Source organism: Prunus dulcis, chromosome 6 (assembly GCF_902201215.1).
Source record: "Prunus dulcis chromosome 6, ALMONDv2, whole genome shotgun sequence".
Taxonomy (NCBI): Eukaryota; Viridiplantae; Streptophyta; class Magnoliopsida; order Rosales; family Rosaceae; genus Prunus; species Prunus dulcis.
In genome coordinates this window covers 28,755,864-28,779,505 of record NC_047655.1, presented here as the reverse complement: position 1 = coordinate 28,779,505, position 23,642 = coordinate 28,755,864, and the positions used below count along the sequence as shown (strand labels likewise).

The window sequence follows — 23,642 nt, the reverse complement described above, 5'->3', positions numbered from 1 at the left end:
CGCAAATATTTGCGCGACGTTAGTATTCGTCGCGCAAAACTCTAAAAATGTGGGCGGGTACCAAAAATGGGACACGGGAATTTTTTATTTTTTATAAATTTTTTTGAGACTTTGGGCTACCAATGTTTTTTGTCGTGCAAAACTTTGCACGATTAATGTGTTTCGTCGCGCAAAACTTTGTGCAACGGATATTTTTCGTCGCGCAAACCTTTGCGCGACCAATGTGTTTTGTTGCACAAAACTTTGCGCGACCAATATTTTTTTGTCGCGCAAAGTCTTTCTTCACGATCTTTGCGCGACGGATTCTGCGCGACGAAGTTTCTAACGCGTTAAAATTTGTGCGACTACAATGTATTTTGCGCGACGAAATTCTCTTCGTCATGCAAAGTGTAAAATGTAGTAGTGTCAGGACCTAAAAACGAGGTAGTTCATCCGTAAGAGAGTGAGTGAGGAGGGTAAAGTTGCCAACGGTGGCCGCCGTAACCAGGCAACCAAATCATATACCAATAGATTATGAAAATACTAAGAACATGGAAACATACCTTGGATGGTGCTTGCCAAGTAAGCCTTCTATTAGCTTGTCAGAACAGCAACTTCCTTGAGAAAGAGGCACTTTGTGTTTAGGCGAAATTTCAACTTCACTAGTCATATTTTGGTCCGAGCATCCATTTTCTTGGCCAAGCTCATGGTTCTTATCATCACCGAATTCAAAAAGATGCAACATCTCTTCCTTAGATATTGTCCTATGTACCTGTTGTGTATCAACAACCCTTGCAGCCAGGCCCTCTCCTTCGTTACCTAAAATCGCTTATGTAAAAGAAATAATATGTATTTTATTTTTGAGTGAATTCACTGAAATAGAATGTGAAGTGGTCTTTTTTCATAAAAGCCCAATAGGCGATGACCTCAATCATCAAAACTCATTATCATAACCGTTACCATCAAAGACGATTACCATTACAAATACGCAAACCTATTCTATAAATGGATTCGGATCCTCTGCTGCTTTGCTTTTCCCTAACATGATCTGCTTGACTTTTATTCTCAACACACCAACTCATTACAATTTGATCTAAAGAGTTTAAAATTTGACATATATCTTTAAAACAAAAACCCAATTTACTACAAATTTAAAAACAAACCAAAAAAAACCCTAACCCAACTAACGACCTCTACAAGATTTCCTTTCCCAAAACCTCTGTAATCTCTTCTCTTTCCTTTCTACAAGATAAAAAAAATAACTTCCCATATCCATGAAGAGGGTGGTTTCAAAAACCCCCAAAAAAAAAAAAGAAGGTATTCTTGCCTTTCGTTTGGATGAGAGAAAACAACTCGGAATTTAGCTAAAAGTTGGGAATTTAAGAGGAGAAATTGACAATTCCTTTATTTGGCAAGTTAAGCGCGGAATTTATTAAATGAAGCGCGGAAAAAATCATGGAAATTGGAGCATCAACTTCTCGAGTTTAATTTCCATCAAAATAGGCGTTATTTCACAATTTCTATCGTGCTATTTATAAAATTCAACATACATAAATCCAAACACTAAAATCTTCAATTGCCATAAATTGAAATGATGGAAATTGAAATTCCGTCATTTTAAAATTCTATGTAAGTTTCAATTTCTTCATCCAAACGGAGGGCGTGCTTTTCCTCTAGATAAAAGAGAAATCATGTTTCAATATATCTGGATTCCGGGGTTGTTTGATGGCATACTTTTCTCTTATTTTTTGTCCCAGCTACAAGCTCTTATTTATTGGTCCCTTCTACATGGTGTTTTTTTGGTTTTCTTCCTATCTCTGCAACAATTCAGAACTTCCCCTTTCTCACCGAAACTAGTCGGTTTTCTGTCTGGCTTTGAATTGGATTTCAATGTTTTGTTATCATCAGGAGAAACAAAGCCAAAAAAAAGTCTAAAAGATCAAATCCAACAGGGCGTAGGGAGCACAGTAAAGAAAAAAAAGAGACTCAGGATTACAGCAAACAAACCAACAAAAGAAGTACAAAAAGTTGTCTTTAATCAAACCAATACAAAATAAGAAAATTGCATTTTCTCCCATTAAAAAAAGAAAATTTAATTGTGCAATTGGGTTGAAAAGCTGTAGAGAACGAAAGAAGAGAAAGGAGATACCAAAAAAATTTGGAGGAGTTAAGTTTCTTGATAGTTCAATTAGGGTTCCTTTTTTATTTTTTAATTAATGGTAAATTAGATTTTTATTTTAGAGATGACGTGTCAAACTTTAAATCGCTTATATTAAATTTTGATGAGGTGTCATATGGTGAAAAGTTAAGCAAATTATGATAGAGAAAATCAAAGTAGAGGATCTGGATCCATTTTGGATATGACACCAAAAAAAATCTTTTTTTTTTTTTATTTAAAGGACATTTCCTATTGAAAGGGGCGTTAGCATATTAAACTCACACACACAACACGGTTGTTAGGATTTGAACTCAGGACTTTGCCTGAGGGAATAAATACTCCAAACCACTACACTAATGGATCCTTTGCTTAGGTAGTTAAACTCTTAACTTTGGTAAACATCCGGGTAGTAAAATAAAATTTACCCTATTATTATTCACCGCAGAAACTCATTCTCTGTCTGTGCCTAGGGTTTCAAAACAAGAGCGATGAATAACAAAGTGAACGGCGTGGAGGATCCAAGCGTCAACCACATGGAGATGGACAAGTCTGGCCCCCCTGCATCGAACGAAGATAGCCCAATTGATTACAGCATTCTCCTTATGCCTTTTCGTAGACGCTCGAGTACTTTTCTCTCTTCTTATTCTCTTATTTTTTCCGTTTTGTTAGCCTGCTCATGAAAATTTCCTTTTCTTATTTCGTTCTAGCAACGATGATATTTTTGGGAGAATTTAAAAGAAACAACTCCAAAGTCATAGCCTAATTTGAATCCCTAGATGAAACCATAATCTAAAACCCTGATTAAAGTCTAAGTTAAACAATACTTATGCTAATTTAGAACCCTAAATCAGACAAAAACCACAAACCAAAAATTTATAAATAATAAAAAAAATCCTAAAACAATCCATAGGCAATAAATTTATCAGAGGCCGCAGGGAACTCACAGAAGAAGAAGCAGAAGCAGCCGCTGATTGTGGTAGGGCGGGGTGGGCTGTGAGCAAGATAAAAGAATCTAGAAGAACCAAATAATTAGAAGAAAGACAAAGGAGAGAGAAGGGTGACTGGAGTAAGTCCTGGAATGGGAGATGAGGTGGGGCATGGTGGGATTTTCCCACTGGGGTTCAAACTTATTTTAGGACAAACCTTTTTAATTTATTTTTAAGTTTTAAATCTGAAGTGGGGCGGGCCAGCAAATATGATTATTACTATGATAATTATGTTAAAGAACAAATCTTTCTTACTTATGAGTCTCTGCATGGTTTTTAACAGCAACAGATTTGCAAGAAGCGTGGCCGGTGCTGGAATCATCTTTAGAAGAATATGGCATTTCATGTGAATTGGATATGGTATTTTATAATAAATGTTGAACTATATGGATTAGTGTTTTTGTTTTTCAAACTATGTATGATTATTTTTTTCTCATATTGAGTAGTTTTAGTTATGCTTATGCACATATTAAGTTGTTTTTTTATTTTTATTATCATGTTTAGGATCAGTTTTTCATAACATTCACAACAACCAGGGCTAAGGACCCATACGCTATTCTCAATTCTAGATATCTTATCCGACTTTTGGCAGCAGAAGTTCCTCCACGTCAGGTACAAATGTCAAATATTTTCTTATTGTTTCTTATGGTAACCTACGAGTTATTCTTCAAGAGTGATTATTCCTTTTTCTCTCACGGTAATCGCATATATATTTATTTTATTTTAGAATATTTACATCTCAATGGAAAGCTCAAGTTCAATGTATCTACTATTAATTATAGAAACTTATTGTGACTTTTCCTTTCTGCTTGAATCCTCCAAGGATTTCTGTTCTCATTGAACTGATTTCTTCTTCTTTTTTTCTTTTTTTTTTTCTTTTTATAGAGCTTTCTTCTATTTAATAAACTTCTGATTTGAGTGTGCAACATTTTGATCCAGGCATTAAAAGTAATGTACGGAATGCCATGTTACCTTATCTACACTGGGTATCATTTAGGTGGGCTTTGCTCAAAATTTGGGATCAAGACGGTGGGTATTTCTTAAATTTCCTTCAATTTTTGTTTGTGTGTAGTTATTTATGTTCTCATAAGCATTCTTCTGTACTTATGATGCAGAATCATTAAATTTTCAAGAGTACTATATAGCATGATATTTGAATTTAAAAAGGTTTACAATTGGTTAGGGTGTGGTGATAAAAGAATTAATGTGACAATAAAATATGACTTATTCCCACTCTGTATCCGAGTTCGTAACCCCCTCCGCATAGTTTGGATTAAATTAAAGTAGAATATCACTTGTATTAAAAAACTTCTTGGATGTCTGTAATGATGATGGTGTTAAAAAACTTCTGGTGTTATGCTCTCTATCACATGAAGAGCCGGAGCTCTCCGTAATGATGGAAATATGCAAAAGCTCAGTTATTTGCTTCTTTTTTTTTTTCTTTCTAATATCTTGTAATGTGTTTATGCAGGATAAATATGTTTCCCGGAAGAAATTGCTCATGACTCTCCCGATACAGGTGCATAAAAGTGTTCTATATCATGTTTACTTTTTTCTGCTTGTCGTTTATGTATTCTTTTCTCATAATGTAATTGGAATGCAGGAACTTGAAAAACTAACAGGCTGTTCCATTTATCTCCGCCCAAATGTTAGTGTTTTTTCCCTACTTTTGATCATTGTATTTGTTGAAGGAAATTGAGGTTCCACCTCAAAACCAATTGGTAATTGGGTGGGTAGCCCAACTTCTTATAAGCCCTTACAAGGTTTTCTAACTTTTCAATGTGGAACTTTTTACCTTCACATTCTCAAATTTGTAAATTTATTTTATTTGTTCTTCCCACACAGGTGGAGTGAGAAGAGAAATATGACTTCTAATTATTTTTTATTTATTTGTAAATGAATAGAATGACATGGTTGCTGCGATGGGTCCAATTAAAGGATTGAAGCTAGTTAGGAGTATTGTGGAAGACTGCATTGTTCATAATATGCCTCCGGCACATCGTGTAAAGAGGCTTGCAAATTATGTTCAAGCAATTAAGGGCGTTGAGGCGTTGAGATTATGATGAATAATCTGGAGGTTGAGAGATTGAATGTTGGGTTCTGCTGCTCCAATTGTGGTCGTTTAGTCCATGAGTTTACATTACACTACAAGATGATCAATTCTATAACTAAAAAACTAGGAATTGAAGGATGGATTCTGCATTTTAGAAATATATTATTTACTTTTTGAGATGCTTAATTTGTTGTGTTTCGATGTAATGAAGTGCTTAATTCTTTCACTAATCAATATAATCTACGTACAGTAGTTAATAATATACTCTACCAATCAGATCAGAGTGCAGTGCAGTTCTTGTTTTTAACTTTTGGGGATCCCATCGTGTAAGTGCTGAACCAGCTTTTGCCTCTATAAGCCATCTCTGGTCTGCCATCTAGCCCGTAGAATAATAATTGAAATATTGAAGGAAAAAATACTAACATAAATGAAAGGAGGGCAAGTCCTTTATTTGTGTATTGACGACGACAGATGGGAGACAGTTTGTTGGCTTTTCTCAATTCATCACCTATACAGCTTTTATTTTTATTTTAATTAATGCAGTGAGAGTTTGGTGGAAATATGTTTTATTTTTCTATGACATTACGGTAATTCCGACGTTGGATTTTGGTTTGATAATACTGAATCTACAGGCTTTTGCGTTGCGAGTATAATTCCCGACTTTATTAGGCTCCAATGCAAAAGGCTTTCATGCAGCCCATTTTACTAATATTACTATGTTTTCATGCGAAATTTTACAGTGAGGTGCTAAACCACTTATTAATAAAGAATAAACCCCGAGCCAAGGTATGTACACTAAAAAAGAAACAGGGAGCTATGCGTGCGACTCCACCAATACTTGTGTAAGAGACTAGTCGGCCATTGTTCCTAAAGGAAGGAGTAGCGTGCCCTACTATAACACTAATATAGCAAGAGCAGCGGGTGCTCTTCCCTCACTAGGTTCTACTAAACGAGGGTCAGTAGCTTCCCATCCTTGCTTGTCTCTTAGTTTGCTAAAGTCAAGGTTCTTTTGCTCTCCGTTTCATCGAGTGCGATAAAATGAGGAAAGCTGAGGAAAGAAGAAAAGCCTTCCCTCAATCGCAGTTCCGCATATGCCAGATATAGACCCCCTCGGACCTTCATATCAGCTACAAGATCATTTCATATTAAACTTAAGTGAGGTTACTATTCAGATGAATCATGTGGCTAAAATGAAAGTCCACATCTATAATCCATATATGACACCCTCACCATAAAACGACTCGTTGTTTCATACTCTTTGCACACCCCCATAAATGGCTTCAGTAGGACTCAAGACCGGCTCCCCAAAGAGGTCAATGAGACAGATAAAAAAAGACTAAATATCCACATATATTGCCCAAGGAAAATTCCCCTATCAACTATATGGCCATAAATGTGGCTGTATTTTTTGCATTCAAATAATATTGAAGATATATGATCAGAAAGAAAAAGAAAAAAAATTTGTTCTCATATGGATATTAAGATTAAGCAAGGAAAACATATATCTGCAATGGCAGTGAATCAGGAGAGCGGTGGCGACGCGGTGGTGGCTTAGTAGGTTAGGTTTGAACCATATGTTTTCCTGGGTTTGATGCATTAGAAGGGTTGGATTTGGTGTGGGTACATGGTCAATTTTGGAACACATATGGTGAACAGACCAATGCTGGGTTCAAAATTTTCTTTTTTAATTTTGTTTTGCTTTTTGTTTTTAAAAACAGCCAAAGACAAACCAATAGCACACATTTGGGCTTCTATAGGAATCGCTGTTGGCACAACCATTCAAGAAACTTATTTGGGATAGTTTGGTATGTACTCCAAAGTCAGGAGCTAGCTGTTATCCCAAACCAAACTGGATATCCAAAAGGGCGAGTGAGGAGCTTTACTATCCCAAGCCGCCATATAAAAAAGGGCAAGTGAGGAGCTACTATCCCAAAACAAACTGGGATATATCAAAAAGTGTAATTAAGTCAGGAGCTATTATCCCAAAACAGTAAGGAAAAAGAAGAAATAGATAGTGATTTACTTGATCACAGAGCTATTATATATACAGCCCTCTCTCTCTACCCCCATTGTGCATGCACACAAGCTTCTCTTCTCGATCATATCTTTTTCATTGTTGCTTCTTTTCTTTCTTACTTCATAAATATAGTTTGTGATTTTACGTACAATGGATGAACAACCTGGACAAGAATCGTTGTTGAGGGTCAGGTAGCAGTCAGTGATGATAACGTGGTTGGCGAAGATCCCCATCACGGTCAAGGAGTAGCAGCCAATGATGGTAACGTAGTTGGAGAGGAGGAGGATCTTCAGGGAGTAACAGCCAATGACGGCAACGTAGTTGGAGAGGAGAAGGATCTTCGGGGAGTAGCAGCCAATGACGGTAACGCAGTTGGCGAGGAGGAGGATCAACTTCAGGGAGTAGTAGCCAATGACGGTAATGCAGTTGGCGAGGAGGAGAATCAACTTCTGAGAGTAGAAGCCAATTCCCGTAACGAAGGCGTAGCAAGGGAGGGGATGGAGATGTTCGGGTATGTATCCTACTTTTTTGTTTTGTTTGTTGTTACGTACAGTAATGTTACTCCCTGAATTGCACCATCAAATAAAGCTTCTGAAAATCCAAAGCAAGACCCATATATTATGCGACTTAATTACCCATTCTCAAACACTTCTTCTTAATTGTTTTTTTTAATGATTTAAAAACAAATTAAAACAACAATACAAATCCTTATTTTGAGGTTTTATTTTCAGGAACTACCACAACTTGGTTGTGGAGCGTAAAGGGCATAATGACAAAGTTTTTAAGGTGAGCCTGGCTGAGACTCTGGAATCTATAAAGCAACATATTGATACTTTACTAGGGATAAATGTATCCCAGCAAACCCTATTCTTCAACGGCAAACGTCTTCAAGATTCGCATATTATTGAGAGTATTAGAGGGACTGCATTCAACCCACGCCTCGAGCTCGTACACAGCATCGGCTTCGGCTTCGGCAGCGCAGCCATCATCCGCGTCAGCCACCCACAGACATTTCCAGCAGCAAGTCCAGCTTCTGAAGCTGATGATGAGTCAGGTTCATCACCATCTCAGCTACCGTCATCTGATTCTGACTGGGAACCGCCAACATCTACGTCGTCATCTACTGAAGGGTTACCATCGTCTGAAGAGTTACGGTCGTCCAGAAACAATTCAGCACGTCCAACTAGACGCTCGGAACGGCTAAGGAGGCGGGAAGGGAGCTGAACCGATTCGCTTCAATTTGGGCCAAAGCTCGTGTTATGGGATCAAATTGTTAACTTTTAACTTATAATTTATGCGAGAGATAGAATATTAAGTTATAATAATCTATTCGAGGGATAGATTAAGTTATAATTTAATGCATGCCAAGTAAAAAGAAACCAAAAGATTTTATTCCGAAAATAAATATTTTATTTTTTATGGTCACCTAAGTTCCAGTATCCTCATGGTCGTCATCATAAAATACATAATGTCGTTTAGCCCTCATCAGTGCTTAAGTATTGATTGTGAGTTTTGATGACTTAATTAGTTTCTGAAACAAACAATATTGTTACTTGTATTTGAGGGGATCTTGGGAGTTATGGAGAACACATATTACTGTTTACTTACAAGTAAAACCGTTTTCTTGATACTCAAGAAAGAAGCATTAACAATTCCTAAACCTAAAGGACAATTTGAACCAGTTTTCCAACTCTTAATTCACCTGGATTTCAAATAGCTGTGTAAAGATTATCTGTAAGAAAATATTACTGTTTATAAGCAAAACAAACGAGCTTTCTAATTCTTCACCCAGACTATCTATAAAAAAAATAAAAAACAATATTTGCTAAGAAACGATCACCGATTTCTATGCAAGACCCTTTCCTTGATGATCAAGGATACATATTCGCTATTCCTAAACACATTAGGACCATCACTTGTTTGATATCGGGATTTTCCACTCTTTTTTTTTTTTTCTTTCTTCCTATGAATGAACTTCTCCTATGTGAATGAATGAGGAATAGGCTTTGAAGAGCGCATTATTCGATTTTCACCTTAATTTGTTTCAGAATCAGAAGTTGATCACGTGAACAAGTAAAAACAAGAGATCGATTGTGCAAACTTATAAAACTTGCAATATGTTTGTGAAATTAATTGCCAATCGGCCCCTTTGTAGTTGAGGTTGAAGAGCATTTCCCGTTTAATTCAATTCATTCTAATAGTGAACACGGTACGTCCTACTGATAGTTGTTCTGATTATCTTCTTCCTCTTCAACTCATTAAGAAACAATTTCATTTCAAAAAATGAATTATGAAATCAGGACCATATTGGGTGTATTTTAAAAATAAAGATGAAATACAAAATAAAAAACATCTCAACAAATTCATCCCAAGGAAAAGGTTTCGGATTTTCATTGCTCAGTTCATTCTCGAAACTTTGATTTATACAAGCCTATTTCTGTGGTATCAAGGAGTAGGACATTTCCTCATCAAAACAAAACAAGTACGCCAAAAAGAACGTTCCAATTGTGTTCAAGGGGGCATTGAACCTACAGAAACTGCAATATACAATCGAACCATTTACATCACACAATCTACAACTTGGAAGGCACTCTCGTTCACCTTGCAAGCCTGCCATCCCGATGCAGATCCTTCCAGCATATCTCACGACCACATTCCCCACACACAGTAGTGCAACCAATTTTTGTCCCCTGACTTCTAAGGGTTAGCAAATGTGAAAGATTAGTGCATTTCCGCTGCACAGAAATATCCTTCGCTTTCGATTCAGCAAGGCTGCTCATCTCTGGTGCAGATGAGGCCACATTTAGTGCAGCTGGCTTTCGGTCGACTGCAGATTCATTGAGAGGAACTCTCTGCACTTCCTCCCATTCCAATGCTCTCCGGTATACTTCCCAAGCCATGTCTTGCTCCTCCTTTGAGAGCTTTTCCTCTTCATTCTCTTGCAAAAGAGTCTCATGTTCGTGGAAATTGGCAATCCACCTGAAAACGGGGTAGTTCATCCGTAAGAGAGTGAGTGAGGAGGGTAAAGTTGCCAGTGGTGGCCGCTGTAACCAGGCAACAAAATCATATACCAATAGATTATGAAAATACTAAGAACATGGAAACATACCTTGGATAGTGCTTGCCAAGTAAACCTTCCATTAGCTTGTCAGAAGAGCAACTTCCTTGAGAAAGAGGCACTTTGTGTTTAGGCAAAATTTCAACTTCACCAGTCATATTTTGGTCCGAGCATCCTTTATCTTGGCCAAGCTCATGATTCTCATCATCACCGAATTCAAAAAGATGCAACATCTCTTCCTTAGATATTGTCCTATGTACCTGTTGTCTATCAACAACCCTTGCAGCCAGGCCCTCCTTCGTTACCTATTTGCCACATTTCCTCTGTTAAAATTTCATTCGCATAATAGAACCGTACACCCAGTTTGTTCTCCCATTACCTGACGCTTATAAATTTTTTCTTCCATGGTTCCATGTGCCATCAATCTGTAAGCGAAAACCGGCTTTGTTTGGCCGTACCTGAAAATGGAACAAATGCATTGTTTAGAATTTGTCACATTGTTCGTGAAAGATTCCATGCTTGGTAGAGGAAAAATAATCATCAGGCTTACTGTCCCGTCCACCAAGGACTTTGATATGATATAACTATGTGTAAGAATTAGAGGGGTGGGACCATCTTGAAGAGCATTTTCTGGCACAAGCCTAAAGCTTTCTTATCTATTTCCCAAAACTAGAGAATGAGATAAATCTCCTGCACCCCATCTCCAAATTTAGCCTCTATTACAGTCCACAATGCCATTCATAAAATAGCCCCACAGTTTGACTTCTAGTTTATACTTCACAAGAAACCAAACCCCAAGGCCTCTAATTGTTGCAGTCAATTCAGTAAATAATTTCATAATTGCAGCTACTCATCTCTCTTAAAACCTAAAACCGCAAACAGTCCCTCCAAGTTACGAAGTTCACCAGCTTTTAATGTGATATACCCCCAAAATTACACTATATCAAGGTGCACTTACTAAACAAGCTGGTTGAGGACTACAAAAGCATAAATGCAAACTCACCTCCAAGCACGGTATATAGCCTGAAGATCGTATGTCGGATTCCAAGAACCATCAACTATGATTACACGATTAGCAGCATGGAGATTTATCCCCAAAGATCCAGCTCTGGTGGAAATCAGAGTGCATTTCACCCTCTTATTTAGGGGATCATTAAAGCGCTCAACCAATTTTTGCCTTTCTGAGCTCTCTGTTCTTCCATCTAGCCTGAGAAGCAATAAAAGAAACAAGTGAGAAAGACATAAGTAAAAGGAAGTGTCACTTTTATTTAAAGACCATCGTATTTATATCTATAGCAAAAAAAAGGTCAAAATAAGGACGATGGGTAAGGAGTTACGCCCAACATTCAAGAAAGGCAAGAAAGTGATAATGGACTGGATAAATAAGTGAGAACCTCACGGCTACATGATTTACTAAACAAAAGCGGGCCAAGTTAAAATCTCTTTCTTCTAAAGTTTTTCATTTCCCACTACCAAAGCAAGAACAAGATACAGAGCACAAGCCAAGCTCTTGGACAAATAGGGAATTCATTTGATGAATAAAGTTACAAACTCAAGCAGCTGACAAGAAAACCTATGCTGTCGGACAACTGTAAATTGTTTTCAGTAATATGTACCCACCTGTACCAATCTTTTCCTTTCTTCCAAAACTTCCATTTCTTCCCATGTCGAGGTAGTCTTGAAAGGTAAAGTTCTATGAGGTCAAGTGTTGGTATGCTCTGGCTAAACACCAACGCCTTATCGCCCACATCAGAACACATGGCGAGAACGTCAAGCAGCAATACCATTTTGCCACTGTAATCAAGCTCTTTATAATTATTCTCATGAATAAGATCATTCCACCAATCCTGATAAGTGATATATGGTTAGCAATACGCTCAAACAAAAATTAAGAGAACAATAACAAACAAAAGTAAGAAATTGTAACTTTTTAGAGACTGGTTTCTGGATTTCAGCACCCTTATGGCAATAAAAGGATGCACCTCACCATATCGACTAAAGGAGGCACTTATTTGGGTGCACCTATTCCTCATGAAAGGGGGTTACAACAAGCGACACTTCAGATGGTCATGTATACTACAGAGCCCAACACAGTGTTCTATTTATTTTTCCTAGTAAAACACTAAGGGCATTGACACATCTCAAATATAGTCAAATAGAAGGGAAATCAAATATTAATGAAGTGCAACATTGCATTTAGTCCATATCCCTACCTGTTGAAAAATGTCATCATCCTTTTTCCCTGGCAAAATATCATTGATCTTCCTCTGCTTCTCTGTAAAGCAAGATATGTTACCATTATTAGATACTGTGAAGGAATTATTCTCAACAAGATTACATACATGCATCTAAACAAATGAGACAAAAAAAAGTCACGCCATGATTTCTTAACATGTCTCAGCCATACCATGCAAGGAAAGGTATGAGAATGTTAATGCTGATGCGAAATTATAGCAGCAAAAGCGTTTTTCACAGTTTGTGTCCTTATTAATTTGCAGTCAGCAGTTCATCAAACTAGCCAAAGCACGACTTGACAAATAAGACAATTTAGACAGGTTGAACAGAAATTTAGTGCACAGCCACATAGATATGGATGTTCCCTGATAGCCTGATAGCCAAGCACAACTGTAACTTTGAAGACAACAGACCCCTTAAGACTCCTAACCTTGTGGATTTCTACAAGCCCATCATGTGCAAAATCAACTTATATTGAGAGATTGTAATTGCAGGGAATTGAACTCCAGATCTCCTACTCTGGTACTATGACCAACTTCGTTGGCTTACCGATATTGCCAAATGCTTAACCTTTTATTCTGACACATTAATCATCAGCGTTCAATGAGGGTTTAGGGTTTATTACTGAGCTCAACTAGCATCTTGATGTTGAAAGAAGATTCTGTATTTTAGTCTGTCATCTAATGTCAAAATCAATTCAAAGCATAAAAAAATAAAAAATAAAAGGAAGACTTCTTATAGGAAAAGAAAGGGGAGAGAATAAAATACCTCCAAAAACCAAACTATCGTCAATGTTTTCATCACTAGAGCTGTCATCTGCAAGAAAATTCTCAATAGCATCTTCGCGTCTCGCATAGTCTTTGTCATCTTTTCTTAGTTGCAAGATCCCTGGGTGGTTCCATATCTACTACAGACAAAAAGCTCATATATTACAACATTTTACATGAAGCAAGAAGCATGACAGATTGTGGATGTTTATCATTGCATAAAATGTCAATAAAGGTTAACCAAGCGCTTAGGAGTGGATGCTTTAGCATAGGACTGAATGCTTTTGCATGCATGCATGAGTGAGTGAGTGTGTGTGTGTGTGTGTGTGTGTGTGTGTGTGTGTGTGTGTAACAAAGGTGCTCAATATACCTGAGCTAAGGCCTGGTAGCCAGCAAAAAAACTTCTCTTCCTTATCTTTTCATTGTAAACCTTGTCATTAGCGAATCCATGCACATCAAGAAATCTCTTGTATAATTTCCTCTGTAAGGGAGAGAGCTTAACAGCTATTACAAAAACAGTTTTTGGTGGCAAGTCCTTTTTTGCCACATTCATGTCCATTCTCTGAACAAATCCTTTCAATTGTTCATACAGAATATGAGACCTTTGATTCATAATTTTCACATCATCCACGGTTGAATTAGTATGCTGGCCATTCTCTATGGGATTCTGGAAGCTGCATGTAAGGGGAGGCAGTATTAAGATATGTGGAAAAAAACAAAACGAAATTGCACAGCAAACAAGTTTTGAGTGAAGAAGTCTTGCCGATTCCTAAACTCATGGCTGCTTCCAAGAAAACCTTCCCTTACAAAATCAACCATCTGTGAACAATTAAAATTTCAAAGGAATCAAGACAGTAGGTAATTTGTAAGAAATAAAACAATGTATCGCTTTCAAGTGAACTCACACAATAATATTCCATGAGATTGTTCTGGAGAGGTGATCCAGTTAATGCTATCCTTCTTTGGCATTTCACTTGTTTCAAGGCTTGGGTTACATCAGCCCTGGTATTCTTTATAACATGGGCCTCATCACAAACAAGTATATCAGGTCCATCCTGACAGTTGGAAATGTAACAATAAGTCACAAGCTTTGCAAACAACATTGTTTTCATTGATAAATACAGGGGACAATATGAAATGGAAAAATCTAAAAAGATCAGATAAAAGATGCATGCTATGTTTTGGGAACATGAAAACTAAACAAGCGTAATTAAAAAGTCTGCTACTAAATATATGGTACCATGATGGAGCTTATTACTGAATAGGCTGTCAGAAGACATTGAAAGGGACAGACTACCAAGTTACTGTTAATAATCAATACAGAATTGGACGCATGATATTAGCGACACTTTTAGAGGTTAACAATTAAAATCAACCTACCTGCAAGGCATGACAAATTTCTCGAGCCATGTGTCGATCCTTCACATGCTTTCCAAGGGATAGGTTCCTAAAAGCAGAGTAGCCAATTAAAAAAACACCACCCTTAGCTCTCCACTTTGCAAGAACCTCTGCTCTTCTTTCCCTGGCAAACAGAGGTATCGTCAGCAACCAACAACACCAAGTAACAAAGACATACCTAATAGACTTTAAATCATGAAAAGGTAAAATGCAACAGTGAAGCAAAATGTTTTACTGTGATGGAAATGGAATGAAACAATATACAAATGTTTAACTAAACCTTGACACATCTTCTAGCATGAAAACGCGAAGAGGCTTTAGCTCGGAAGGTCTCCATTTCATGAACTCCTGCCGCCAATTATGTAGCACATTCACAGGAGTGACTATAAGTGCAGTTTTCAATCCCAAATCAATACTTCTCATTGCAGTGTACAGAAAAGCTATGACCTGTGAAAGCCATTTGACAAATTATGCAGAGTATATCAATCAACCACTTAAAAATATATGCCCTGCAAAGAAAATATGAGCCACCTCCTTGCATTCTGTAAGATAGGCTATCCTACCAGGCTACAGGGTCATTGCTAAATGCACTGACACCTATTTCAATCTAAAGAAATGCCCATAGTTATTGGGAAGAGCATGTAACAGACAGAACATAATACCTGAAAAGTTTTACCAAGGCCCATCATGTGAGCCAGAATGCATCCAAGACCTTTATCCCCAGCCTTCACTTTTCTGACTGACTGTATGATATTCTCCCACATAAATCTTACCCCCGTAATCTGTGATAAGATATCAGATTGTAACAAAAACAATATAAAAGATAAACGGCAAGTCATAAAAAGTTAATGACACATAAAAGAGAGTTCCCAGAGGAATTTTACTGCAAACCAGAATCAAGGAGGTCATATAAAGATAAATATGTTAAACAATAATAGGTCTAGCAGGTCATGGCAATAAAGAAATTCAAGTGAAAAAGTAAGACATGGAACTCTTTTCAACTGTCGAGGCATGGCACACTCCCCTCACCCTTTACCCATTTTTTACTCGTCCTGATCACAGGCTTCAACACTTTGAACCCATTATTTTATTATATGTGAGAACCAATATGGAAATCTGATCACACATTCAGACTGGAACAGAGGACTATACTATCAGCATTCAGGCACTAGGCAGATAATATACAGCTACTTCCTCAATATCTGAAAATTAACACATAACAGACTGCCATTAATCAGCATGGCATGTCCTGTCCCAGTCAATTTTGAACATAAATCCCAATGGATCCGAATTGAGCTAGTGCATTCAATTAAAAACTGAAATAAACAAGTATATATATGTGCACGTGTAACTAATTTCTTAACCAGGCTAAATTATGCACAGGCTTATCGTAAGAATATAGAAGATTTGGCAGGATGCAGGAAAGCTAAGACCGTGACGTTGAACAAGAATGTCCCCAGAATGTATTATTTCGAAGAAACAATGTGAAAGAAATGGAAAGCATTGATATCAGTCCCAGCTTTGTCAAAATGTCTAAAGGGAATTCACAGAAGAAAAGCCTCAAGAGAAAAATAGTTAACAGATTAGGAAAAACCTGATGTGTCTTCAGTTTCGCTGAGATGCTTGGAGGGATTCTGACTGCTTCTTCACCCTTCTCTCTCACAACATTCACTATATATCCAGCTGATGCATCACCCAGCACTTCAGCACTGGCACCTTCGGGTAAATTCCCATTACAGCTTGCAGAGCTCTTCATCTTAGATTTGGCAGAAAATTGTACTTGCAAAGACTTTAAGCGTTCCTGACGTTCCTACAGAAGATAGGTTCATGAAATAATTTCGGTACCAAAAGGCCTGTGTTAGAATACAAAATCATCATAAGAAGGTACCTTTTCAATTGCAATTTTTCTTTTGGTCTCTTCTCCTAATTCAGTATCATCAATGATCCTCCGAATTCTCTTCTTTCTCTTCCTCTTAGAACTGAACAAAGTCCAAATATGTTCAGAAACACAGTAAGCACAACAAAAATACCTAATGCTCAAGAACAAATCTCAACACTTGTTTAGAGTTTAAAATGCTAACAAACATAAACTATAGCATTCTTCAGCAATGGATGGGGAGAGAGAGAGAGAGAGAGAGAGAGAGAGAGAGAGAGAGAGAGAGAGAAGAATAATTCACTTAGAAATCACCACAATAAATACCATTATACCTGATAGCAACATCTAGTTCTGCATCTGAATTATCTGAATCACTATCAGAGCTAGAAACTACCATATCTCCAGAACCTATTGCTTTCTCTAATTGTAACATCAATGTCTGTATAAGACTTGGGCAACAGAAACAACATCGCCAGCCACAGGTCTGGGCCTCGGATAAGCATTCCTCTCCAATATTTCTTTTTATACAAGTCGTACAAAACAACGTCTTGCAAGATTTACAACTTACAAGGTCCTTGCTTTGCCCACACCACCCACAATAGCACTCACAGCAATCAGGATCCTGCACACCTTCTTAGGTCACTAAAAGATCTAGCATTTACTTAAAATAAATATATAAAATTATAAGCATTAAACGGTTTAGAAAGATTATTAACAATATAAAATATTAACAAGAGCTAGCTTTCCTTTCTTTTCTTTCATTACATATGACAGCCAAAAGTGATGAGAAAGTTAAAGGTCTTTCTATTGAGGATATAGATTCATTAGAAACTATAATATCAGTTTCCTTCCAATAATCAGTTTAATACATTCTATCACCTGCATGACCATGAAAAGTTTATACAAACTGTTCAAATATAGATTACAGAAAGCATAAAAGTTACTCATGCCCATACCTTCTCATGCATCTTTTCGTCCAATAAGCATCTGCAATCTGTACAAATAATCACCTTCAGAAGTGGGTGTGAGCGCACTTCGACAGCAAGTTTATTACAAGCAGTGCAGTAGACCTTCTTATTCAGACCATGTGAAGGAAGACCACCAGTGGCAGATATGCTGATACTCGCATCCGCATTGGACTGGTCCTCAGATTTTATCAAATTGCAGTCTGAAATATCTTTCAGTGGAGCATCATCATCGCTATCTATTATAACAGTTCGACCCCTCTTATTATCAAGGTTTAGTTCCTCATCCTCATTCAGACGCTTGGAGCCTCTTGATTCACTAGAATCAGGCACCGGAGAAGAACCATTACTCATTATGCTTTCTTGGTCGACATTATTAGAGGTTTCCAAATCTTCAAGCACAGAAGACTTCATATTTTGGCATCCTATCTCATCATCATTGTTAGAAAAAATTTCACCATGTTCATCAATTTTCCCATTTGAGATACAGGTAGCAGAGTCTAGCAGAGACGGAGACTGGGCCATGTTGCTTTCTATCACCCGATCAACTGGGAAAACTTCCTTGCTGCCAACATCCTGATTTGATAGGAGGAAAGAATGAATATCAATGAATGTTAAATGAATGCCTAAATGCAGGTCATACCCATGTCCTGATCAACTAGGCAAACTTCTTTCCTTCTAACATCCTAATTCGGTAACAGGAAAAAAGAAATAATGAACGTTAAATGTATGCTCATGCAGGACAACTCCACATCTTGTACACAAAAAGCCCTAATGAACTTGGTGCTATAAAAGGGAAAGAAAAAGAAGAGCACAATAACCCTAAAATCACATCCAAAATCATCAATGGGACTTCTATTTTTGTTCCCTTTTTCATATGAAAGTAAGTTTACTATAATATGGCCGTCAATTCTCTCTTATTAGTAATTCTCAACAACAAATTCAAACGAAAATTACAAGATTCTGGAAATGAAAAACCATAGGATGTCACTAAATAGAGTTGATAAGAATAACAATTGTACTGACGACATATAATGACTGCTGGACTCTGGCTAGGATAACCAACCAAATGATTGCAGCACTAAGCACCATAACTTGTCTCAAACTCTACATTAGCAATATGAATAGAACTTTAAAAAGTTATCTAAACTGCAACTCAAAATCCCAGAATCAAGAAAGAGGGAAAACACAAGCACAATATAACCTGTTTACGTCTCTTTTGATGTCTCTTCCGTTTCAAATGAATTTGAAGCTTCCGATCAACATATGCATCATCCTCTTCTTTGACCTTGCAATGGATAAGTACAGAAACACTATCAACTTAATTAAAGCTCGACCAGCTGTTATCAAGAACATTTGCAGTTAATGAAGGGAACAATGTCGATTATAAGTCTAAAAGCAGCAGGAGTTATCTATCTACTGATGAAAAAGGTAAATCAAACGTATCCACATATGCCTACTCTAACCAAGTTGGTAAGCGACAAAGAGACCGCCATCAAAGATTAAAAGAGATGATAAGACAGAGTATATTCAATCAAATACCAGTTAACTAAAATGTACGTCAAAAAGGTAAGACTGCACAATCCTCGTGGAAAATTGAAAAATTATGGGGACACTGAAAAACCAACACCGGGGTTTATTAAGGGGTTTCTAAACCCATGTACGTCCCCAGACAGCAGTGAAAAAGTCCTCAGAATTTCCCAACTAACATGATTTTCCATGTTTACACCCATTCCACGTTATATCCTTTTTTTATAAGAAACATAATTTTATCACCAAAGTGGAGAATATATCCACCAAGGTTCATGATTAATTCTTGGTGTAGGAAACCAAATATACATGTAGCCAAATTGTTTAGTACATGTAAATGTGTGTTTGTGTGTAAAAATTGATCTTTGAATAACAAGTAACAACAAGGATGATGTTAACAGCAAGAACATCAACTATTGGAATTTGGATGGCACAAACATACCTTCCTATAATTTTTCTTTTGTTCTTCAGACAGATCCAGTTCTCTTTCATTTGCAATGGCAGCTGCAACAAATGGATCACTAGAATTGCCATCAATATCATCAATCTCCTCCACCTGGCAAAATTATTCTCAAAAACTCAATGAAAGAACACACTAAGCCAAAATAGAGCATGTGTTGCAGTGAGTAGCTTCTAATTGGAAAAAAAAAAATGGCAGAAAAGTAACTACCCTTAACCTCCAAAGATGCTGAAACCCATAAGAACGCCCAAAACCAAACAATCACCCCAACATATAAGAAGCTTCAGATCTAAATTACAATAGGAAACCTCCATGAATGATCATTCAAAAAGAGGGGAAAAGGAAAGCAGAACAAGCACAGCACCTACAAACAATGGCTGTCATGTTGAGTGTAATGATAAAACTACATGAAATAGAGCCTCCTTTACCTAATATGATTCCCTCTTTTTTGCTCTTTTCCTTTTCTTATAACTTATTTTCCAGATTAGCTTTAGGTAGCAAGCAGAAATTCCATAATTATGTTAATGAAAAAGTTAGGCACCTCATTCACACCAGGGAATTTGAGTCCAATCTCAGCAGCTTGTTGTGGCGTATTGGCCAAGTAAACAGAAGCCCAGTGCTTACTGCCAAATGAAGCACCATCCCCAGTTGCACCATCAGAAAATAGTTTGTTGAGAGAACACCAATCAACCTCAGCAGTCACAGCATCCTTGTTTCCATCTATGGTTAGCTTTTTCTGCAGAAATCCACTAGCGCCATCTTCCAATAGTTTACCATGTCGCCTAAGTTCAAAAGTGCAAGTTTATGTACCATCAACTCTATACCTTGCAGAATCAACAAAGCTAAAAATGTAGAACTGTACCTTCTTACAGGTCTGTGGGCTTGGAGATACTTCTCTGCATCGGTCCTTGACTCAGTAAATTCTCCAGTCACTTGAGATCCTACCCAGTGTATCCGCCTTTTCCAAGCTTCAGTGCAGCAACCATTAGGAGCCTGACTTTCAATGCACTTATAAAGGCTTGGTAGCTCAATGCCAGCCCCATCAAGTTGTTCCTTTCGTGGAATTTAAAATAGGTAGACGTAATTTCAGGTTCCATATTTCACAAATTAAGCAAGCATCAATCTATTTCAAATTAAAAGGTTTATTGCAATTACTGGTAAGGGACATACAAATTCTTGTCAGTGAATAGACATTTGCAAAAAACTTCATAAACAACTTTAGTTAATATCCCATGAAGTTAGAGCCTCTAAATTTTCTTTAGCAAACCCAAAATATAAACAAAGCTTTTAAGATGGTACATGCTGTCACCCTCTACCCACTATACCCTATAAATTATAATCATAGAAAAACAATGAGACAAGAGTCAAGATATGCAGAGAGCAATATGAAATCCAGAAAAAATGGAAAAGAGGAAATGATACTTTCTTCAAAGTGAATCGACATAGAAATCAAAATTGTGGGAAGGCTAGCTGAAATTATATCCCACTTGTATAAGTAACAAGAAGAGGCAAATCCTTCTTACTAAGCGGGTTTTTATTTTCTGTATAAATTTATAGCATCAAAGTACATGCAAGCTAAAAATGTATTAGGAACCAAAGATTTACTCAGAATTGAAGAAAGAAGCAGACCAACAAATGAGCACTCTCAGTCTCAAGGTCATCAAGCTCAGCTTGCCACTCTTCCATTAAAATAGTCATTTCATCTGCAACAGCTGTTTCCAGCTATAGACGGGTGGAAATATATAAGTTATTGGTAAAGACAATCTAGTCCACAGGGATGAATTTTGAAGGAAGAAACTAACATCATCCCCATGAAGAGTTTGTGCCAACTCCTCTCTAACTTCACTCTCCACTTTGACAAGAGACTCTTTTTCAAGTGCTTCTTGAGCTTCCGCAGCCTAAATTGGGCATCAAATAAAAAACCAATAAATTACTCAGCATGGACATAAAAACTATATACGTATATCTGTGTGCATAGTTGAAATACTGTTAAAAAAGAAAAGAAAACATTGATACCTTACTCTCAACCTCCAAAAACTCAGCAATAAGCTCCTCAATTTCTTTATCAGATAAAGGTTCCTGCATAACAAAGATAAGAACATCATATATTTAAAACAGAAGGGAAAAATGCTTCATATTCCAGCCACACAAAAAAACCTATCATTAGTAAGAACTTGCCTCTGGATGCAATTTGTCGTCTTGTCCGGATGTCGAAACTTCATCAACTTCTGAGTCATCTATAAAAGAATCACTATCACTGCCATTAGAAGCACTATCAATATCCTCCACTTGCTCGTGGCTTTCCTCCACTTGCTTGTGGCTTTCCTCCATTACCTGCCCAACAATATCAATGCACATCAAAATGACAAGTAAGCCTTAAAATCAGTACCTAAAAAGTCTCAAACAATGAACAGAGCATTTCATTCAATAGTAACAAACTCCAATTTACTGTGACCCTAAACCCCAAAAAAAAAAGAAGCTTTGATATGGTATATTTCAACTAGTAATTGAGGATCACAGAATCTCCTACAGTCCAAGCAAAATGGCTTTCGAAGTTCATGTGAAAGCTTCATCCGTACGATTTTCTCAAATTCGGTCCCTCTGTGTGATAAATGGCTAATAAGAATCCAAGCTCGCTATTCAAGTAAGAGCAGACATAGGGCAGAATTCAAAGTTCTCGAAATGATTTTGGTTAAGTAAATTAAGCCCACATTTCAAGTTACAATAATAATATACCTAGACTTTCTATATGGGCAAACCAAAACAAAATTACTATCTCCGCAAATAGAAAAATAATCAAAGCTTCACGCTATTTTGAGCACGCCGCGTAACCACAGCAATACTTGGTATTCTCGACCGATACGGTGTCGTTTGTACAACACTCTGCAAAGCCTAAGAAGGAGGAGGAGGGGGAGGAAGAGCAGGGAAATAGAAGCGACTTACCAGAATAGGGGGAAGGCACGTGGCTACGTGAGGTGAGAAAATGCAGAGCCTTTGTCTTTGCTCTTCCTTCTGCCTCCCTCTCTGTGTCCCTCTTCTGGCTCCGTGTAGTATATATATGCTGTTTGAACTTGTTTGAATTGAAAGAGGAAATGAAATGGTGGATTTCCCAAAAAGCAAAAATACAAAAAGAATTGAATGAGGCAACGAGCTCGAGAAGCCGGATGGCTGCATACACCCCTACTTGGGTATTTCCTTTTTTGTTTTGGTCACCCAATTTTCTGTAATTTCATGATCTAGGGTTTTTGGTTTTGTTATTTCAACGGATGATTCATGCAAATTTATTAATAGGGCCGTCACGTCATAATAGGAAAATGAGGATCGATTGGTTAATTTGCACTAATTTGGTTATATTGTTTGACATTTGTGATTTGGAAGTTTACTACGAGGATGAGATAAATTGGTTCATCACTCCATTGTTTCAACACATTTTGGGCTATTTATAGAAAACTAAAGTATTTAGCGTTTATATCTTTTACGGTAAATACCACACTCGCCGCAAGTATTTACGAAGTTTATATTTTAAATTATTTTATTTGATGAACACTTTTTATGATACTTTACATTCTTCTTTTTTCCAACCCAAACAATCAATTTTTCAAGTCTTTATTCATAGATCATTCTTACAAAAATCAAACAAATTGAAGATCATTAAGACAGCTAATTGAGACCAACAAAATCAATGAGTATGATACTTCAAGAAAGTACTTAAATTCCCAAACATGTTATTGAATAGTCAAATGATATCAGATTCAAGTGGTTTTAAGTTTATTTGAAGAATCCCTCAACGAAAAGGCTCTATATATCTATATATGACGTCCATATGTGGTTGCATATTATGGTATCAAAATAACAGTATTGACTACACTTAAATCTATCGTGTATAGTTGAACAAACTCGTAACGTAATGAAACCGCTCTTTAGTAAATAAATACAAACTCTAAGTTAAATTTTAATGATATGTTCTTTTTTAAGTGCTCCAAATTCAGTTGTTGTTGTGTTAAATTTTTACTATTCTAGATTATTAAATAACCCTAGATAGTTTGTTTATATTCTGTAAACATATGTTACATATACGTTAGATCTGCTCTGCTTTTTACACACCAGAAGAAGAGAGATTTCCACTTCTTTTTGTTTTATTTTTGTACTGAATAATATCA

General features: G+C 36.9%; 2 protein-coding genes across 4 annotated transcripts; one reads left to right on the top strand and one right to left on the bottom strand.

Moving 5' to 3' along the window:
* The first annotated feature begins 1,574 nt into the window (after positions 1–1,574).
* On the top strand, positions 1,575–5,381 carry LOC117632549 (KRR1 small subunit processome component homolog). Of its 3 annotated transcripts, none has more exons than XM_034366062.1 (8): positions 1,575–1,608; positions 2,608–2,761; positions 3,413–3,483; positions 3,628–3,735; positions 4,063–4,152; positions 4,595–4,642; positions 4,727–4,771; positions 5,028–5,381. In XM_034366062.1, exons 2-8 carry the CDS (start codon positions 2,626–2,628, stop codon positions 5,184–5,186), a joined length of 657 nt encoding a protein of 218 aa, XP_034221953.1. In that variant the 5' UTR covers positions 1,575–1,608; positions 2,608–2,625; the 3' UTR covers positions 5,187–5,381. The 3 variants fall into 3 exon arrangements, with proteins under 3 accessions (XP_034221953.1, XP_034221952.1, XP_034221954.1); XM_034366061.1 differs by having other exon boundaries at positions 3,407–3,483; XM_034366063.1 differs by lacking the exon at positions 4,063–4,152 and having other exon boundaries at positions 3,407–3,483.
* Positions 5,382–9,553: 4,172 nt separating this feature from the next.
* LOC117630793 (protein CHROMATIN REMODELING 20) lies at positions 9,554–22,777 on the bottom strand. The gene is made up of 26 exons (XM_034363572.1): positions 22,426–22,777; positions 21,661–21,816; positions 21,499–21,561; positions 21,285–21,380; positions 21,112–21,204; positions 20,345–20,535; positions 20,024–20,264; positions 19,465–19,578; positions 18,697–18,780; positions 17,484–18,068; positions 16,860–17,149; positions 16,540–16,630; positions 16,246–16,461; positions 15,314–15,433; positions 14,932–15,098; positions 14,634–14,775; positions 14,159–14,308; positions 14,017–14,072; positions 13,624–13,927; positions 13,255–13,390; positions 12,465–12,526; positions 11,872–12,098; positions 11,255–11,458; positions 10,631–10,709; positions 10,303–10,556; positions 9,554–10,172 (listed from the first exon to the last, which is right to left on the bottom strand). The coding sequence occupies exons 1-26, from the start codon at positions 22,654–22,656 to the stop codon at positions 9,791–9,793; spliced, it is 4,734 nt and encodes a 1,577-aa protein (XP_034219463.1). The 5' UTR covers positions 22,657–22,777; the 3' UTR covers positions 9,554–9,790.
* Between the last annotated feature and the right edge of the window lie 865 nt (positions 22,778–23,642).